At 53.7% G+C, this 17,952-nt stretch overlaps 1 protein-coding gene across 1 annotated transcript in view; it reads left to right on the top strand.

Annotated features, from left to right (window-relative positions):
- Trpv4 (transient receptor potential cation channel subfamily V member 4) overlaps window positions 1-17,952 on the top strand; it is a 44,677-nt gene that overhangs the window by 12,210 nt on the left and 14,515 nt on the right. Inside the window, exons 2-6 of the mRNA XM_052755084.1 lie at window positions 2,561-2,978; window positions 7,685-7,857; window positions 13,636-13,788; window positions 14,880-15,020; window positions 15,752-16,050. Of these exons, the coding sequence (XP_052611044.1) occupies window positions 2,593-2,978; window positions 7,685-7,857; window positions 13,636-13,788; window positions 14,880-15,020; window positions 15,752-16,050 (1,152 nt within the window). The 5' untranslated portion in view covers window positions 2,561-2,592. The remainder of the gene's footprint in view (window positions 1-2,560; window positions 2,979-7,684; window positions 7,858-13,635; window positions 13,789-14,879; window positions 15,021-15,751; window positions 16,051-17,952) is intronic.

Below are 17,952 nucleotides of genomic sequence, written 5' to 3'. Positions count from 1 at the left end.
AGCCCTGTCTCCCTGGGTGGCCGAGCACCTCTCCTGCCCTGTTGTTGGGGCTCAGCTTGGCTCTGCTCTTCAGGTCGTGCCTAGTAAACTAAGGGGCTGAGGAAGCCAGAGCTTGGCAACTCACTCTTACAGATTTCAATCTTGGCTTTGCCACTAACCTGTGTGGCCTCAGGCGACTTACTTCATGTCTCTGAACCTCAGTGTGTCTCCTCATTCATAACAGGATCATTGTAGCAGTGCCTACCGCCCCCCCACCCCCGCCCTGGCAGAGTTTCTCAGCCTCCACCCTATTGGCTGTGGGGGCTGGATTTTTTTTTCATTGTTGCCCTGGGCATTGAATGAGGGTTCGTGGCATCCTGGCCTTGACCCACTAGATGTCAGTAGCTTGGTCCCATGTACAGTAGGACAGCCATATGAGTCACTGAACAGAGCCCTGTGTCCCTGGTCCATCATTTCAGGAGGACTGGGTGAGGGCGCCTATGTGAGGCACTTCGGGTCAGGTGTGGTTAAAGACTCTGTGTCCCCAACCATGATGATCGGTTTTCACTGTCTCAACGTGATCTAAGCTAATCATGATGATTGTGTCCCTGCCAGTGGCATGTGACTCCAGGTGTCCTGACCTGGGGTCCCCCCCAGGAACCTGGATGCTGCCCAGTTTGGGAGCTCTGCAGGGGAGGAGGTGAGACATGGTGGCAGCTCCCCACCACCCCCACCACCAGAGCTGAGGACAGAACCCAGGGCTCTACCACTAGTAAGTCCCCAACCCCGGTGGCAGCTTTGGCGACAGGGCTGACCTGGTCAGGGATGTAATGATCAGTAATGTTGATGGCTGATGGCACATGGCCGGCCTGGCTTCTCCCCCAGCTTTGGGGTCCCCGGTGAGGTAGGCACATTCTGCCTGGGAGGACACTTGAAGCAGCTGGCCCCTTAACACCCCTCCCCCACTGTGTCCTCACCCACACTGTGCCCCTGAAGAGCAGAGGCTAAAGTCACAAGGCCCCGACAGGTGCAGACAAGCAGAGGACAGGTGGACAGGACCTGCTGTGGCCTCAGAGGCCTCTGCGTGATGCTTCACATACCTGGGAGACCCCAGGAGGAGGTGTTTTACACCCCAGTTTTACAGGTGAGAAAGCCAAGGCCCAGAGAGAGAACTCCACCTAGACTCGGCCTCGTTCCTCCCACCATAGGTCTGAAGAAGCGACCATTGTGCCCATTACCCAGAAGGGAACACAGAGGCTCTGGCCTTCCAGCGACTTGCCCGCGAGCACACTGGGATTTAGAATCGAAGCCCAAGTGACTCCAAAGTCCAGCTTCTCTCTTCTCTCTGGCGTCAAGAGAGAAGCCAGCCCCTGCCAGGCATTCCTCCCCTCTACGTGCCCAGCTTCGCCCACAAGGGAGGCCTCTTGCCACGTTCCCACCTGGGCAAGCCTCTCCTGGCAGTTGCAAAACAAACATGAACGGTACCAGTTTGCTGCAGTTCTTCATGTGAGGCCTGAGGAGGACGGACACACACACACACACACACACACACACACACACACACACACACACACACACACACACAGACTCCTTTACCCAACTGGCAAGGAGAAGAATTCCAGGATGCCCAGGGCCTAGCTGTAGAGGGCCCTGCTGTGCCAGCTGTGAGTGAGCACACATTGGGCCTGAGAACCAGAAAAATCTTGTCTTCACAAGCTGTGTGTCTGCCCCCCTGGGAGCCTCAGTTTCCTCGTCTGAGAAATGGGCACAAAGGACACCTTCGTCTCTGCTCTTCCATCCTATGGAGATTTAGAACAGAGGTGTTCCCTGTCTGGGTATCATGGTCCTGCAGGATAGCCTAGGAAAGAGAGAGAGAGAGAGAGAGAGAGAGAGAGAGAGAGAGAGAGAGAGAGAGAGAGAGAGAGAGCGAGAGAGCCTAAGGGATGGGGCGGGGCTTCCAGAGGAGGGAATAGTTGGGTATACAAATGGGCAGGAGCCAGTCAGGCTGAGGGGAAGGGCATTATTTAGCCCTGACATCAATTTAGATCTGGGAGCTTCTATTACAGAGGGGTCATGATGGCGCTGGAGGGGCTGTGGGGACCACTGCCTTGTGCAGTAAGTTCGCATGGCCCCTCGGAGCACCTACTGGTCAAGGTGGCGCTCCTGGGCACACAGGACACTGTCCCACGTCTCCTCCATCTCCTCCGCTGGCTTCCCTGTGGAGCCTGAGATACTGATTTAGTGTCTCGCAGCGGCCATGTGGAGCCTGGCTATGAAACCGGGTCAGAGGGGTCAGTATCCCGGCTCTGGGGTGACTCCTAGCCCTTCCTATCCAGCTAGTGTCCCGGGCAGCTGAGCTGGAGGCCGGTTCCATGTCTCCAGGTTCCTCAAAGAGGCCCCTGTTCTGGCTCCTGCCTGGGGCTGGCCGCCGACCACATCTGGGAGTGGCCACCGCGGCCCCTGTCATCACAACGGTGGCTTTGAAGCAGCTGGCAGCAGTGCTGTTTGCCCACGTGGGAGGGGGCTTCCTGGAGCCGCCACTGCTGGCCCGGCTCTGCCTGACCCCTGTATTCCCCAGCAGGCTGAACAGCGCACACAGACCCTGCGGCCAGTATGGCGGATCCTGGTGACGGCCCCCATGCAGCGCCTGGGGAGGTGGCTGAGCCCCCCGGAGATGAGAGTGGCACCTCTGGTGGGGAGGCCTTCCCCCTCTCTTCCCTGGCCAATCTGTTTGAGGGGGAGGAAGGCTCCTCTTCGCTCTCACCGGCTGATGCTAGCCGCCCGGCTGGCCCTGGGGATGGGCGTCCGAACCTGCGTATGAAGTTCCAGGGCGCTTTCCGCAAGGGGGTTCCCAACCCCATTGACCTGTTGGAGTCCACCCTGTACGAGTCCTCGGTAGTGCCCGGCCCCAAGAAAGCACCCATGGACTCATTGTTCGACTACGGCACTTACCGTCACCACCCCAGCGACAACAGGAGGTGGAGGAGAAAGGTCGTAGAGTAAGTATTCCTGGGTGTCTGGTTGGCAGTCTCCTCTGTATTGAATCCACATCCATCCATCCATCCATCCATCCACCCATCCATCCATCCATCCACCCACCCACCCACCTATCCATCCATCCATCCACCCACCCACCTATCCATCCATCCACCCACCCACCTATCCATCCATTATCCACTCATCCATCCATCCATCCATTATCCATTCATCCATCCATCCATCCATTATCCACTCATCCATCCATCCATCCATTATCCACTCATCCATCCATCCATCCATTATCCACTCATCCATCCATCCATCCATCCATTATCCACTCATCCATCCATCCATCCATCCACCCACCCACCCATCCATCCATCCACCCACCCATCCATCCACCCACCCACCTATCCATCCATTCATCCATCCATCCATCCATCCACCCACCCACCCATCCATCCATCCACCCACCCACCCATCCATCCATCCATCCACCCACCCACCCATCCACCTATCCATCCATTCATCCATCCATCCACCCATTCACCCATCCATCTGTCCATCGTCTACCTATCCATCCATCTCTCTATTCACCCACCTGTCCACCCATCCATATATACATACATCTATCATTATTCATCCATCCTTCCATCGATCCATCATTCATCCATACATCCACTCACCCATTCACCCATTTATCCCTTCCGTCATCACGCCCATCCATCTGTTTGCCTATCTGTTTCTTTGTCCATCCATCCTCCAGCCATACATTGGTACATCTGTCATTTATCTTTCTACCTCCTATCCATTACCTACCCATCCATTCACCCACCCATCTACCCACCCACTCACTCATCAATCCACCCATTCCTCATCTATTCATCCTTCTACCTATCCACCATCTCTCTATTCATCTATTCATATATACATACGTTTATCCACTCCTTTATATAACTACCTATACCTGTCTGTCACTTCACATTTTTTTTTGTAACTCCAGCTGCCCTGGAACTCACTTTGTAGACCAAGCTGCCTTTGAACTCACAGAGATCCTCCTGCTTCTGCCTCCCGAGTGCTGAGACTAAAGGTGTGGCCACCATACCCAACCTTTCATTAGCCTTTTCATCCACCAACCCCTCTGTCCACTTGTCTGTCCATCTGTCCACCCACACACCCAGTAGTGCACTTGTTCATTATGACCCACGTATGTACCCACCTGTCTGTCCACCCATGCCGCCATTTTCTACTTCACCATCATCCAAATGCCCGTCTTCACTCGTCCAGACTGCTCCTCCATCATCCCCTCACTCACGTGACTCCCTGCTCATCTGTCCCTCTTGTCATCAATCTTTCTGTCTGTCCATACGCACAACCAGTTTCCCATCCATCTGCCATTTACTTCTCAGCATGTCCATAGGCCTTCCGGCCATCCGGCCTCCACTGTTCAGAGATCGTTCATTCATTACATTTCTTTATCTTCTTTTTTCTTTTTGAGACAGGGCTTGGTATGCAGCTCAGACTGGCCTTAACTTGCAACCCTCTTGTCTCGGCCTCCTGACCCCTGGGGCTACAGGTGTGTGGCACCACTCCATACTTGTTTTAGATGGCTGCCTGCTTCCTCTCCCCTTCCTCTTCCTCCTTTCTCTCAGCTAACCACCAGTTCATTCACCCAGCTCCATTCTCTTGGCCACTGACTCACCCACTCATTCATACACTGGTCTTCCCATTCACTTCCCACCTGCTGGTCATCCATCCATCCTCACCTTTCCCTGTGGCTTTCTGGGGCTGGTTAGGGTTGGAAGCCCCGAGGTATTAACCCTTCCTCCCCCATGAAGGAGGCCTGGCTGGAAAATGGAAGAGTGTGAGAAACTCTCATGAGTGACAGTTTTGGCCCCTCGGGATGTATTCTCTGCTAGCCCAGTTGTGGACAGGCGCCTTAGCGGAGTGTCACAGCCCCCAGCTGGTGTGGGAGCCCTCTCTCCCTGACCCTTGGCACTTAGCAAACACCTCCCCAGGCTTCTGCCGTGAGGAGGGGAGAGGGAATGAGACCTGCCACCTCTGATCTTGTTGACGAGGTGGTTACACTATTCCTAGGTCCCGTCTGCGGTCTCTAATGTGTCCTAAGCTGACCCAGGCTTGGACATCAGCTCTTTTCCTTCCTGGAAACCCCTCGGGGCCTCTGTGTGTGTTCTAGAATGCCACCCTGGAGTCTGTTGACACCTGGAGCTTTTGGGTCCTCCAACCCTTGCAGACTGGAGACTGACTTCCACACTGAGTGGAGCCCACTCGCCCTTTCCATCCTCGCACAGCCAGGAGCTGGCTCTTCAGTGTCCGTGGACTTGCTGGTGTTTCTTGAGCACTACAGCTGCCCAGAGCTGGGATGGATTGGTCCCGAGGCTCCTGCAGTGAGTCAGACCAGACCCAGCCCTAAGTCAGAAGCACCTTCAAGGACAGGTGAAGAAACACGAGAATACATGATTCTAGATGGGAGGTGCTGAGGTTGGACAGGGGACGGGGACAGGAGAGGTGGTTCTAGAAGACGTCTCAGGAAGGTGACATCTAGGCAGGGCACCCACATGGCTAGGAGGGCATCCCAGGCCACGGGGGTAACACATGAGCCAAAGTGTGACTCATCAGGACCAGGGAGGTCATAGTCCACCACACACTGGGGACTTTGTCCAACCACTGTTCAGATGGGGAAACTGAGGCCCAGGGCAGCGAGGATCCCCCGTGTAATTGATCCTCTGAGCCAGGTCCACTGAGGTCCTGAATGTTGGGGTTACTGCCTCCCTTCCTCGCTCAAGTCTTCCTTGGGGTTCCACCCTAGCCCCGTCCCTGGTCCCTGGAGGCATTAGAGGGAGGGCACTAGGACACAGTTGAGAGGCTGAGACCGCAAAGACTTTGAGAGGCATCCAGTGGCGTCAGGTGGGAACAGCGTTCTTTTTATTTAGAGGGTCCAAGGTCTAGTTGGAGGATGCCCCTGTTCTTGCTCTGTGGACAGGGCTGCACTTCATAAGGTCCCATTCCATGGCCAGCACCCCCTTTCCCATGCATGGCTCCTTTGGGACCTGAGCAGAGAGATGGAGAGAGAGCCTGCCTGGCCCCTGCAGGCCTCCCTCTTCTAGCCCCATGGAGCTTCTCCCTGCCCTTCTCTTCTCTCTTCCTGGCCCTCTGCTTCCGCCTTTTCCTCTCTGTCCCCCCCTTTCACTTAACAAGTTCTACTGCATCTGTCTGTGCAGGCCCGGGCTGGATGGGAACACGGCAGAGCGCGATCGCTGTCCTCGTGGTGTCCAGGCTAGCTCTTTCTCTCTCAGAACCTAGCGCACAACCGTTGCCCATTCAGTGTTTGCTGAATGACTAAACGAGTGTCTCTCTTTGTTTTCCTCAGCCCTCTCTGGGTCCTGTCATCCTTCTGCCTGCCTCTGTCGCTCAGCACCTCTCCTGTGAACGTACAGGCTTCAGACATACGGCTCCCAGGAACGATGGTGACTGTCGCTAACGTGTATCGCGTGTTTCTGTGTAGGGGGCTCTGGGCTTGCATGGCCCCTTCTGTCTAAAGCATCGGTAGATGCTGAAATCCATGAGAGAGAGATTGAGTGAATGAGATGCGTTCTCTTTCACGTTATGTCCCTTCCCTGCTCTCTTTCCGTCTTCATCTACCTCAGACAGATTCAACGAGGGCCAGACTGTAAGTGCAGGTGGTAGGGTACCAGCCTGGCATGCTTGAAGCCCCGGCTTCCGTCCCCAGCCCTACACAAACCAGGCATGGTGGCACACGCCTGCAGTCCTGGCCGGCACTCAAGAGTGAGGGCAGGAGATCCAAGAGCCAGCTGGGCTGCATGAGACTCCTCTCTCTCTCTCTCTCTGTCTCTCTCTCTCATTCAATAAATGACAGATGGATGAGTAGTAGGTGGAGGGGAAGATGGGTACGTGAGAGGAGGGATGACTGGTGAATAGGTAGTGAGGTGGGAGGATAAATGGGTAGGTAGATGGTGTATAGATGGATGGATGGGTGGAGAGTGATTGGATGGATGGAGGGATAGATAGATGAATGGATAGATGGGTGAATAGAGGGGTGAGTGGACAGATGAATGGATAGAAGGATGAGTGGATGGATGGATGAGTGGGTAGATGGAGGGATAGATGGATGAATGGATAGATGGGTGAATAGAGGGGTGAGTGGACAGATGAATGGATAGAAGGATGAGTGGATGGATGGATGAGTGGGTAGATGGAGGGATAGATGGATGAATGGATGGGTTGGTAGAGGGGTAAGTGAGTGGATGGATGGATGATTGGATAGATGGATGGTGGATGGATAGAAGGGTGAGTGAGTGGTGGATGGGTAGAGGGGTTATTGGATGGATGATGAGTGGATGGATAGATGAGTGGGTGGATGGATAAGTAAATGGATAGATAGGTGAGTGGATGGATGACTGAGTGGATGGATGGATGGATGTGTGGTTAGATGGAGGGAGGGTGGGTGGGTAGATGGGTGGTGGGTGGGCAAGAGGGTGGGTAGGCTTGTGTGCTTTTCCTTCTGTTTTTCTGCCCAGCACACAGTAGGCCAGCTTATCCCTTCCTGGATAAAGCATTCTATAGCATTCTTCAGTGTGGTCTTCCCCTCGGGTTTCATCTCCCCCTGACCTCTGGCTTCTTAAGGACGGGGAGGCAGGGTAGGCAGAGGATAAGCTCCTGGTGTCCTTCTTTCTCCCTCCTCTAGGAAGCAGCCGCAGAGCCCTAAGGCCCCCGCACCCCAGCCACCTCCCATCCTTAAAGTCTTCAACCGGCCCATTCTCTTCGACATTGTGTCCCGGGGCTCCACCGCCGACCTGGACGGACTGCTTTCTTTTTTGTTGACCCACAAGAAGCGCCTGACTGATGAGGAGTTCCGGGGTGAGCTGCCCTGGTGGGCATAGCGGGGGGCCAGGGTCTGCTCAGCTTTGGGTAGTGCCCTTCCCCTTTCGTATATCTCTTTCGGCCAAACACATCAGCAGAGCATTGGGCAGAGAATCTGGGTGCATCCTTTACTGCATTACAAAACCTCGCTGGGTCTTGATTGCCACAAATATTCATTCATGTAGTAGCTAAACAGTTTAACCATGGGAATTCTAACACACTTCTACACTGAACATATTGGTGTGACTTCTCCATGGCATGGTTGACTGTGCCATGAAGTGCTAAACACAAGCAGCTGGGATCCCCTGTCCTCCAGGGGTAAGGGCTGGAGGTTGGGGGTCCTGCTTGCATGCACTTCTAGAGATCTGCCTCACCCTCGCCAGCCCCCTCGCTGGCCTGACTCCCTGGGCCATCACCCCCAACTTTCCCTTTGCAGGGTCTCTCTGTCCTATCCACCCTCAGATCCCTCTGTGGACCCCAGATCTTTGTGAGCTGCCCTGGCCTCATCTGTACCCAGGAACGTGGTCTATGAACCCTTTCTCCAAGCCAGCTGCCACCATGTGCTGGCACCAGGTCACCAGAGATGAGGGCCAGAGGACCCCACAAGTCCGTGCGAAGTGTGGTCCCTGCTACAAAGCAGGGTCTGTCTTGGCAAGTCTGGCCTGGAGCTCAAGTCTGAGAAAGTTTGGGGAGGTGGTCCCTAGAGGCCCCCCATTTTTGAGACTTCAGGGTGCACTCAGTGCCAAAGCAGATGACCAAGGCTGGGGTCACTTTTCCCAGACTCCTCCAGGCTGTTCTTTCTGGTTTTTTTTTTTTCCTCTCTTGCTGTTGTATTTTGCTTTTATCATTTATTATGATTCTTCGGGGGTGGGGGAGTTTCGAGACAAGGTTTCTCTGTGTAGCCCTGGCTGTCCTGGAACTCACTCTGTAGACCAGGCTAGTCTCGAACTCACAGAGTATCAACCTGATTTTTTTGGGGGAAGGTGGGAGTTTTGAGACAAAGTTTCTCTGTAACAACTTTGGCCATCCTGGAACTCACTCTGTAAACCAGGTTACCCTCGAATTCACAGAGATCCACCTGATTCTTTTTTTTTTAAATAAATTATTTATTTTACTTTATTTCTATTTACTTATTTTTTGAGACAGGGTTTCTTTTTTTAATTTTTTAAAAGATTTATTTTATGTATATGGTGCTCTATCTGCATGTATGCCTGCAGGCCAGAAGAGAGCATCAGATCCCATTATAGATGGCTGTGAGCCACCATGTGGTTGCTGGAAATGGAACTCAGGTCCTCTGGAAGAGCTGCCAATGCTCTTAACTGCTGAGCCATCTCTCCAGCCCCTCTACCTGATTCTTAACACGGTCACAATTCCTTCCAGATCTTTGTGTCCCTCCATTGAGAACTACTGAATTCTACAAAGTACTGTGATGTCCGGTCTTGTGGTGGGTGCAAGCCTGGAGTTGTGAGAGGTCATGGAGTATGTTGGCGGCGTGTATTGGCCACATATCCCCTTTCCTGTGCACCCCACACATCAGGCAAAGGGAATTGATTGAGCAGATCTGGTGCAAGGTCCAGAGCTTTGAGCAGGACTGAGTCCCAAGGAGCTGGTCCTCCAAGCTTCAGGCTTCTCCTGGGCTTGGGGCTGAGGTGAAGGACTCTTAGCCTGGTCTGGAACCCCCAGACAGTATTGGTGTGGATTTAGGTGGGGGGGGCTTGGCTGGGCCTGAGGTTGTAGTGTGAGTACAGGGGGGCCTGGCGTGGATTTCCGACACCACAAGGGCCTCTCTTGCTAAGGACAAACTCCGTCTAGGGTCTTGGACTAGCTTTTGTACGCACAGTTCACGGTCCACAGCAGAGCCCCCACGTTGCACAAGCTTCGGGCTTCACAAAACCTGGATCCTCTCCTGCGTGTTTTTCTGGCTGGAGGCTGATGAGCTCATCCTGATTTGCAGGGTGGACTCTCTGTCTCTACCCCCCACCCCACCCCACCCCTGCCCCCAATTTGGGTAGTTTCACAACCTCCTGTGTGTCAATGGGCTCCAGCAGGCTCCGTAACCAGAGACGGCCACCTGCTGGTCAGCTGAGGAATCGCTGCCTCTCTGAAGCCATGGTTGCACCCAGGTTCTCCATAACCACGGGAGGAGGTAGGGGACGACCAGGCCCAGGCCCGAGCCCCCCATCTCCCTTGTGCCAGCTGTGATTTGGAATCACCAGAGGTGCCCGGGTGGCTCCTTTAGTGAGTTCTTAAACTGATTCAGCAAGATGCCATTGGGCACCGATGATGTACCAGGCACTGGGCTGGCTGGGGGTGGGGTGGGGCGGATTACAGCTCTGGTCTCAGGCAGCGCTCAGGCTTCCAGGTGGGACAGGCGTCGATCAAGCAGCTAGAGAAATAAGTACACAGTTAAAACTGTAAAAAAAGGCGTCTACAAGAGGCTGCTACCCTGGCATATTAGAGCTAGTCAGGGGAAACCCAGGAGGGCTCCCTGGAAGAGGCAGAATCCGAGCCAAGTCTGAGTGTGTGCAAAGGGGGAGGGGGGAGGAGTGTTTCAGACTGGGGAGCAGTGAAGGGACAGTAGAAAGACCCGGTGGCCCACCGTGATCTCTGAGGTGACCTGTAACAGCAGCTGTGTGGCGGAGTGGATGAAGGAGGACCTCAGAGGCTGGTGGTCACACCAGGGGAGTGTCTTGGGCTTGTGAGAGACAGTGCCTGGTTCAGGGTGGTGGTAGCGAGGTGCCAGTCCAGGGAGTGCAAGAAAAATAGGTAAAAGAGACACAGTGAGGGCCGGTGTGGGGAGAGGGGCCAACACGGAGGATTTTGGCTGGATGGGAACCGCATTCTCTGAGCATGGGACTCATGGGCTGGGAGGGGAACTGGGTTGCCACGGAGGGCTGGTCGTTGTTGCCTGGTGATATTGATTGATAAATGGCGGATCGTCACCACCCCTCGGCCAAAGATTCGGGGGACAGGGAGGTACAGCTGCACAGCCTCCAGGGCTTTGGCCGGCAGCCTCTACCTGGTGCCCCTGGGAAACTGTAACCATTGATGCATTCGACAGACAGCTAGCTGGTGTCACCCTGGGCCAGCTGCCCAGGCGACAGGAGAGAGCAGCCAGAGGGAAAGGCTGTGGGTACGCTCACTCCTGGGGGTCGGCTGGAAGTTTCCCAGGCTTTGAGCTCTCCCTGCATCTGCAGAGGTGGCCCTCTGTGGGAGCCATTTAGGTTCCCTAGTGGCTTTATCCAGCAGGTCTGCAGAAAGAGGATGATTGGACTACGGACCTGGGTACCAGGTGTCTGAGATGGTCTGCACTTGGCTGTGCTCAGGGAGGTCTTTTGCTCCACCCCTTGGCGTTTCTATAAAAACCCTTAGCAGAGACAGTTGGGGCCCGATGAATTAGGATCCAGGCCCTCCCGAGGCTATCCTGTATTTTCTACGTGTTTTCTCTCCCCTCTTTACTTCTATCTACTATTTCCTGCTGCTCCTACTCAAGAGTACTCTGGGGAAAAGTGGGGGGAGGATAGTCCCCCACAGCCCTACATTCTCTCCCACAGGACACAAAGTGCAGCAATGATATGTCCAGAGGGCTCATGGCTCCCGGGGTCCGGTTAATCACAATATTGCTTGATTCACTGGTGGCCTCTTGATGGCCATTGAGCTAGAGGGGGAGCCAAGACTCCCACCCTGAGGTTCCAGCCTGCAGAGCTGCCCCTCACCCCACGCTGTGCTCCCGCCTGGAATCTACTTTCTGGGCCTGATGGGTGGGGTGGGGTGGGGGTGGGGGATTTGCTTTTCACTGATTGTCTGGAGACAGATGCTAGTTCCTGTAGCCAAGCACATCCTGATGAGGGACAGAAACTTGCAAGAGGGAGAGGTGATAGGGCACCTAACAGACTCAGACCCCCAAAGATGTTGGACAATTACAGAAAATGTTTACACTCACCGCATCGCTGGGACCCCTCTCAAGATGTCACATCCTCTGTACATTCACGACAAACTTCAGGAAACACTTATGTAAATGCTTCATGGGACGGGGTTCTCTGTTCCCACGGGGGGTAGGGGATGACAAGACATGCTGTCTGGCGTGTCTTGCTTTCAGAGCTGATTAAAGGGGAGATGCTCAGTCCTGTACAGTGCCCACTGTGCAGGAGAGCCTGGGTTCGGATCCCCAGCATCCACGGGAAGAGCCAGGCAAGATGGCACATGTCTGGGACCCCAGCTCTGGGGAGGGGGAACAGGCAGATTGTCCAAAGCCAGCCTTGCTGAACCAGTGAGCTCCAGGCTCAGTGGGAGACCCTGTCTCAAAAGTAAGCTAGGGAATGATGGAGGAAACACCCCGTGTTGACCGCTGGTCACCACACAGATACATGCGTGTACATAGGAAGGAAGATGGGGGGTGGGATAGAGGCCAGACAGGCTCTGCTGGGTCCTGTGGTAAAGATGGATGGTTGGAGCTAGGCATGGTGGCTCACACCTTTAATCCTAGTACTCAGGAGCCTGAGGCAGGCGGATCTCTGAGTTCAAGGCCAGCTTGTTCTATGTAGTAAGTTCTAGAACAGTCAGGGATACATAGTGAGATCCTGTCTCAAAACAAACAACAAAAACCAACAAAAAGATGTATGGTTGACTTTTTTTTTTGGTTTTTCGAGACAGGGTTTCTCTGTGTAGCTTTGCGCCTCTCCTGGAACTCACTTGGTAGCCCAGGCTGGCCTCGAACTCACAGAGATCCGCCTGGCTCTGCCTCCCGAGTGCTGGGATTAAAGGCGTGCGCCACCACCCCGCCCGGCCTGACTTTTTTTTTTAACACACACACACACACACACACACACACACACACACACACGCACGCACGCACACGCACATGCTCATGCACATAGTGTCTCTCTGTATCCCAGCCTGGTTGGTGTTTAGCTCTCTGTTCCCATTTACTCTGTTTTTAAAGCCCTTTAAAACATTCCCTCTATGGGCTGGAGAGATGGCTCAGTGTTTAGAGCACCTTTTGCTCTGGCAGAGGACCTGGGCTCAGTTCCCAGCACCCACATGGTGGCTCACGACCATCTGAACTTCAGTGTTAGGGGACTTGATGCCCTTTCCTGACATCCATGGCACCGCATGTACACGGTACACAGACATACGTGCAGGCAACACACCCATACACATAAATAAAATAAAAATTAAAAACTTCCCTCAAGTGCAGGGTTTGGAGGCACACACCTGTAATCCCGGCACTCTGGAAGTTGAGGCAAGAAGATGGAGTGTTCAAGACCAGCCTGGGTTTCTTTCTTTCTTTTTTTTTTTAAAAGATTTCTTTATTTATTATGTATACAGAAGAGGGCACCAGATCTCATTACAGATGGTTGAGAGCCACCATGTGGTTGCTGGGAATTGAACTCAGGACCTCTGGAAGAGCAGTCGGTGCTCTTAACCTCTGAGCCAGATCTCCAGCCTAAAAGTGATTTTCTTTTTCTTTTTTTTTTTTTTTTCAGCCTGGGTTTCATAATGAGACCCTGTGTCAGAGAGAAATCTTCCCCAAATATTATTAAGTACATGCTAGTGGCTGTGGCCTCCTGTATGTCAAAACGTATCTGTCTCCATAGTTCATGGACACCCTGAGCACCGTGAGAGACAGAGGGGCACTGTGTCCCCACCAGGCAGGCAGAAGGCATCTCGGAGACGTGGGACAGCCAGGCCCGGGATCGTGTTCCTGCCCCCAATTCACAGCCAGGCTCTAAGCCCTCTGCCCCTTCCCGCCCCCTGCTCTCCCCTCTCTCTTAGAGCCCTCCACAGGGAAGACCTGCCTGCCCAAGGCGCTGCTGAACCTGAGCAATGGCCGCAATGACACCATCCCCGTGCTGTTGGACATTGCGGAGCGCACCGGCAACATGCGCGAATTCATCAACTCGCCCTTCAGAGACATCTACTACCGAGGTAGGTCTGGCTGGGCAGTGTTGACGTGCCGTTACTGAATGGTGAATGAATGAATGAATGAGTGAATGAATGAATGAATGAATGAGGGGGTAGCAACTATCCCTTGCACTTTGCTACTCTGAATTCCAGAATGAGCGATTCCGAGTCTTTGGGGTATAGCGACCATTGCTGCCTGATGCCCATGATCTAGAAAACTGAACCCTAGAGGCTGTGGGGTTGACACGTGGCCCACTCGAGGCTCCACAGTGCACCATGTGGAGCCAGGGGCGTCATCATGCATGAGTTCTCTGCTCCCCGTTCTCTGCCCCCCAGTTCTGAGAGCCTAGGAACAAAAGCTGGCCTTTACTAAGACTGCAAAATAATGCCAGGCGGTGGTGGCGCACGCCTTTAATCCCAGCACTAGGGAGGCAAAGCCAGGCAGATCTCTGTGAGTTCGAGGCCAGCCTGGGCTACAGAGTGAGATCCAGGACAGGCTCCAAAACTACACAGAGAAACCCAGTCTTGAAAAAAACAAAATAAAACAAACAAACAAGAAAGACTGCAAAATACCAACCAAGTCCATGAAGTTCATGAGTGTGTTGGGGGTGACCGGGCAGCTAACCTATCACCCCTCTGACCTCCAGGGTTGATTTGGCCGACCTAGTTGGCCGGGTAGGAGTCCCTTCCTCCCCTACCATGCCGTGGGCAACTTTCCCAGGCTGTGTGCACCATCAGAGGCCTTTGGGAAGCTTATATTCCCGCTAGACCCTAAGAGCACCCTCCAAGCTTCTACATCTTACAGCGAGCAGTCAAACTTCTGAGGCTGGGAGGGCGTCGCACCCTCCAGGATTAAAGTTTGTGTGTCCGAGGTCTGGCCCCTGGAGCCTACAAGCCATTCATCCTGTGAGCTTCAAATTCTGCATCAGAGTACAGCAGGCCCTGGCCGTCACGCACCCCAAATCCCACGTCAGCCTTCCAGTGATTGCTAGCCAAGGCTTGACCTTGAGGTCCCTAGCCCGATTTCCATGTCTGGTAGCCCAGCCCACTCTGTACCCCTCAGCACCTGGGGCTGCATCCCTGCCATGCCAGAGCCTGGCTGCCTTTCTCCTCAGGCCAGACCTCCCTGCACATTGCTATTGAACGCCGTTGCAAGCACTATGTGGAGCTACTGGTGGCCCAGGGAGCCGATGTGCACGCCCAGGCCCGAGGGCGCTTCTTCCAGCCCAAGGATGAGGGTGGCTACTTCTACTTTGGTGAGCAGGGGTGGCTGGCGGGTGGGAGACCGGGGACAGGTCTGGGGACTCTCCACACATGCAGAGCCGGGCTACCACAGGTCCTGCCCTGCCCTGTGACATGGATTCCCCAGGGTCCTGCCTGCTGAGGCCATGCCTCAGAGTGGGAGGGTCTGAAGGATGTTCAGATGGGACCTGGGTTCAAGTCCTCACCTCGCTTCCCCCTGGGCACGTGACTGACAGCATGAAACTCAGCTTCTCCATCCATAGCCGGGGATCCCGAGTATGCTGAGGGCTGTAGTGGGGTGTCAGTGCCCAGCACCCTAATATGCAAGCGTCCTTTGGTCCAACACCATACGAGGGGTGGGCTCTCACAGTCCAGATGGCCACCATGTTGCCACAATTGTACCAACGAAATAGTCTGACTGTCACCCTGCTAACACCACACGTGACATGGAACTCGGAGCCAAAGTTCCCCAAGGAATCCTGCTGCCAGGAGTCCAGACCCACAGTTCCATGCTTCCAGATAGCCCAGGCCATGTCCCCAGGTAGCCAACCCCTTGCCTTCTCCAGCCGTCACCGTGAGAAGCCCCAGGCCCTGTCCAAAGTGGTGTGGAACCTGTGGTGACGTCTTTCTCCATCCCCAGCAAAGCCCCGTCTTGGTCCCCTGCATTGACCTTCTTTGACCCCAGCATGACAGGCCAAGCCCCGTCTTGGTCCCCTGCATTGACCCTCGGTCTCCTTGGCCCCAGGGGAGCTGCCCTTGTCCCTGGCAGCCTGCACCAACCAGCCACACATCGTCAACTACCTGACGGAGAACCCTCACAAGAAAGCTGACATGCGGCGGCAGGACTCGCGAGGCAACACGGTGCTGCACGCGCTGGTGGCCATCGCCGACAACACCCGCGAGAACACCAAGTTCGTCACCAAGATGTACGACCTGCTGCTTCTCAAGTGCTCCCGCCTCTTCCCCGACAGCAACCTGGAGACCGTGCTCAACAATGACGGCCTTTCACCCCTCATGATGGCTGCCAAGACGGGCAAGATTGGGGTGAGTGGGCCCCACTCCCCCTGGAGCTACCGCTGGCATTTATTACCCCCACGTCCATCTCTGCGGGGGGGGGGCCCTCCAGGGAGCAGGCATCCCACCTCCAGAACCTGATATGGCTCCCTAGCCTCCAGCCAGGCTCCTCAGCTTTCTCTAGAACTGCTTATGTCATCCCCACTGGTTGCTCCCTGACTCGCCCGTGTCCGTCAGGATAAGTCACTGATGTAAACTGAGTCCCGGGCTCTGGCCCTGCGGTAATCCCAGCCTCTGACCTGCTGGCTTCCTTCAGCTGGGCCCTCTCCTCTCACAGCCCCCTGGAGGAAAAGGACTCCTAGCTTCGGCACTGTGGATACTGGGTGTGGGGTTGGTCTGCGCTGTCCTGTGTGTGGGGGACATCCTGGCCTTGATCCCCTGAGGTCAAAAGTGTGACAGTCAAAAGTGTCTGTAGACGCCGCAGGACAGTCCCTTGGGAGGCACCATTGCCCCGACTGAGAGCCAGGCCAGAGTCGCCTGCAGTTCGGAACCAGGCTGTGGTTTTCAGTGCTTCCCAGTGGGGGCCTCGGGCCCCGCCCCACCCTGCCCCTCTCTGTGCCTCAGTTTCCTTATCTGGTGGAATGTTGCTGGGACAGTTCAAAGAGCTGAGGCACATACAGCTCTGAATGAAGAGCCGAGGGTGGTGGCAGGTACTCAGGGAGTGGTGTAGGACTGAGCACAGGCCAGCCTGAACCCAGGCCCAGTGGGCAGCCTGTAACCCCAGAGACACGGGAGGCTGGGGTGGGAGATTGAAAGTTCAAGGTCAGACTCAGTACAGAGCAAGTTCAAGGCAACTTGGATAACTTAAGGAGGCCAGGTCTCAAAATAAAAAGGAAGACTGGGCAAATAGCTGAGTGGTAGAAGTCTTGTCTAGCACAGGCAAGGCCCTGGGTTCTACCCCCAGCATTGGAAATCAGTCTCTCTCTATATAGATAGATAGATAGATAGATAGATGGATGGATGGATGGATGGATGGATGGATGGATGGATAGATAGATAGATATCTATAGATATCTATATATATATATATATATATCTGTCTATTTGTCTATCTATCTATTTGTCTATCATCTATCTATCTCTATCATCTATCTATCATCTATCTCTATCATCTTTCTATATCTGTCTACCTACCTACTTATCTATCTGCCATCAATTATCTGTCAATCATCTATCATCTATTATCTATGTCTCTTTCAATCATGTCTATCATATATCTACCATTTATGTCTCTATCATCTATCACCTGCCTATCAATTATATATCATCTATGTCTCAATATATCAATCATTTATCTTTCTGTATATCTGTCCATCATTATCAGTCATCTATCCATCATTGTCTTAGTTAGCATTTCTATTGCTGTGAAGAGACTCCATGACCACGGCAGCTCTTATAAAGGAAAACATTTAATTAGAGTGGCTAGCTTACATTTTCAGAGGTTTAGTCCATTATCATCATGGTGTGACATGGTAGCATGCAGGAAGACACAGTGCTGGAGATGTAGCCGAGTGTCTTATATCATGACTTGTAGGCAACAGGTAGTGGTCTGTATCACTGGGCATGGCTTGAGCATATATGTGACTTCAAACCCCGCCTCTGCAGTGACACACTTCCTCCAACAAGGCCATACCTACTCCAACAAAACCACACTTCCTAATACCATTCCCTTTGGGAGGCATTTTCTTTCAAACCACCACAATTCCACTTCCTGGCCCCCAAAGGCATGTAGTCATATCATAATGCAAAAATGCATTCAGTCCAACTTCAAAAGTCCCCATAGTATGTAACAGTCTCAATCTTATTTAAAAGTCTAAAGTTCAAAGTCTCTTCTGAGATTCACACAGCCTCTTAACTGTAATGCCCTTTAAA

The sequence above is a fragment of the Peromyscus californicus genome, unplaced genomic scaffold (assembly GCF_007827085.1).
Source record: "Peromyscus californicus insignis strain IS unplaced genomic scaffold, ASM782708v3 Scaffold_2__1_contigs__length_46816999, whole genome shotgun sequence".
Taxonomy (NCBI): Eukaryota; Metazoa; Chordata; class Mammalia; order Rodentia; family Cricetidae; genus Peromyscus; species Peromyscus californicus.
The sequence above is the reverse complement of the archived record's forward strand: the minus strand, read 5'-3'. Positions and strand labels throughout refer to the sequence as shown.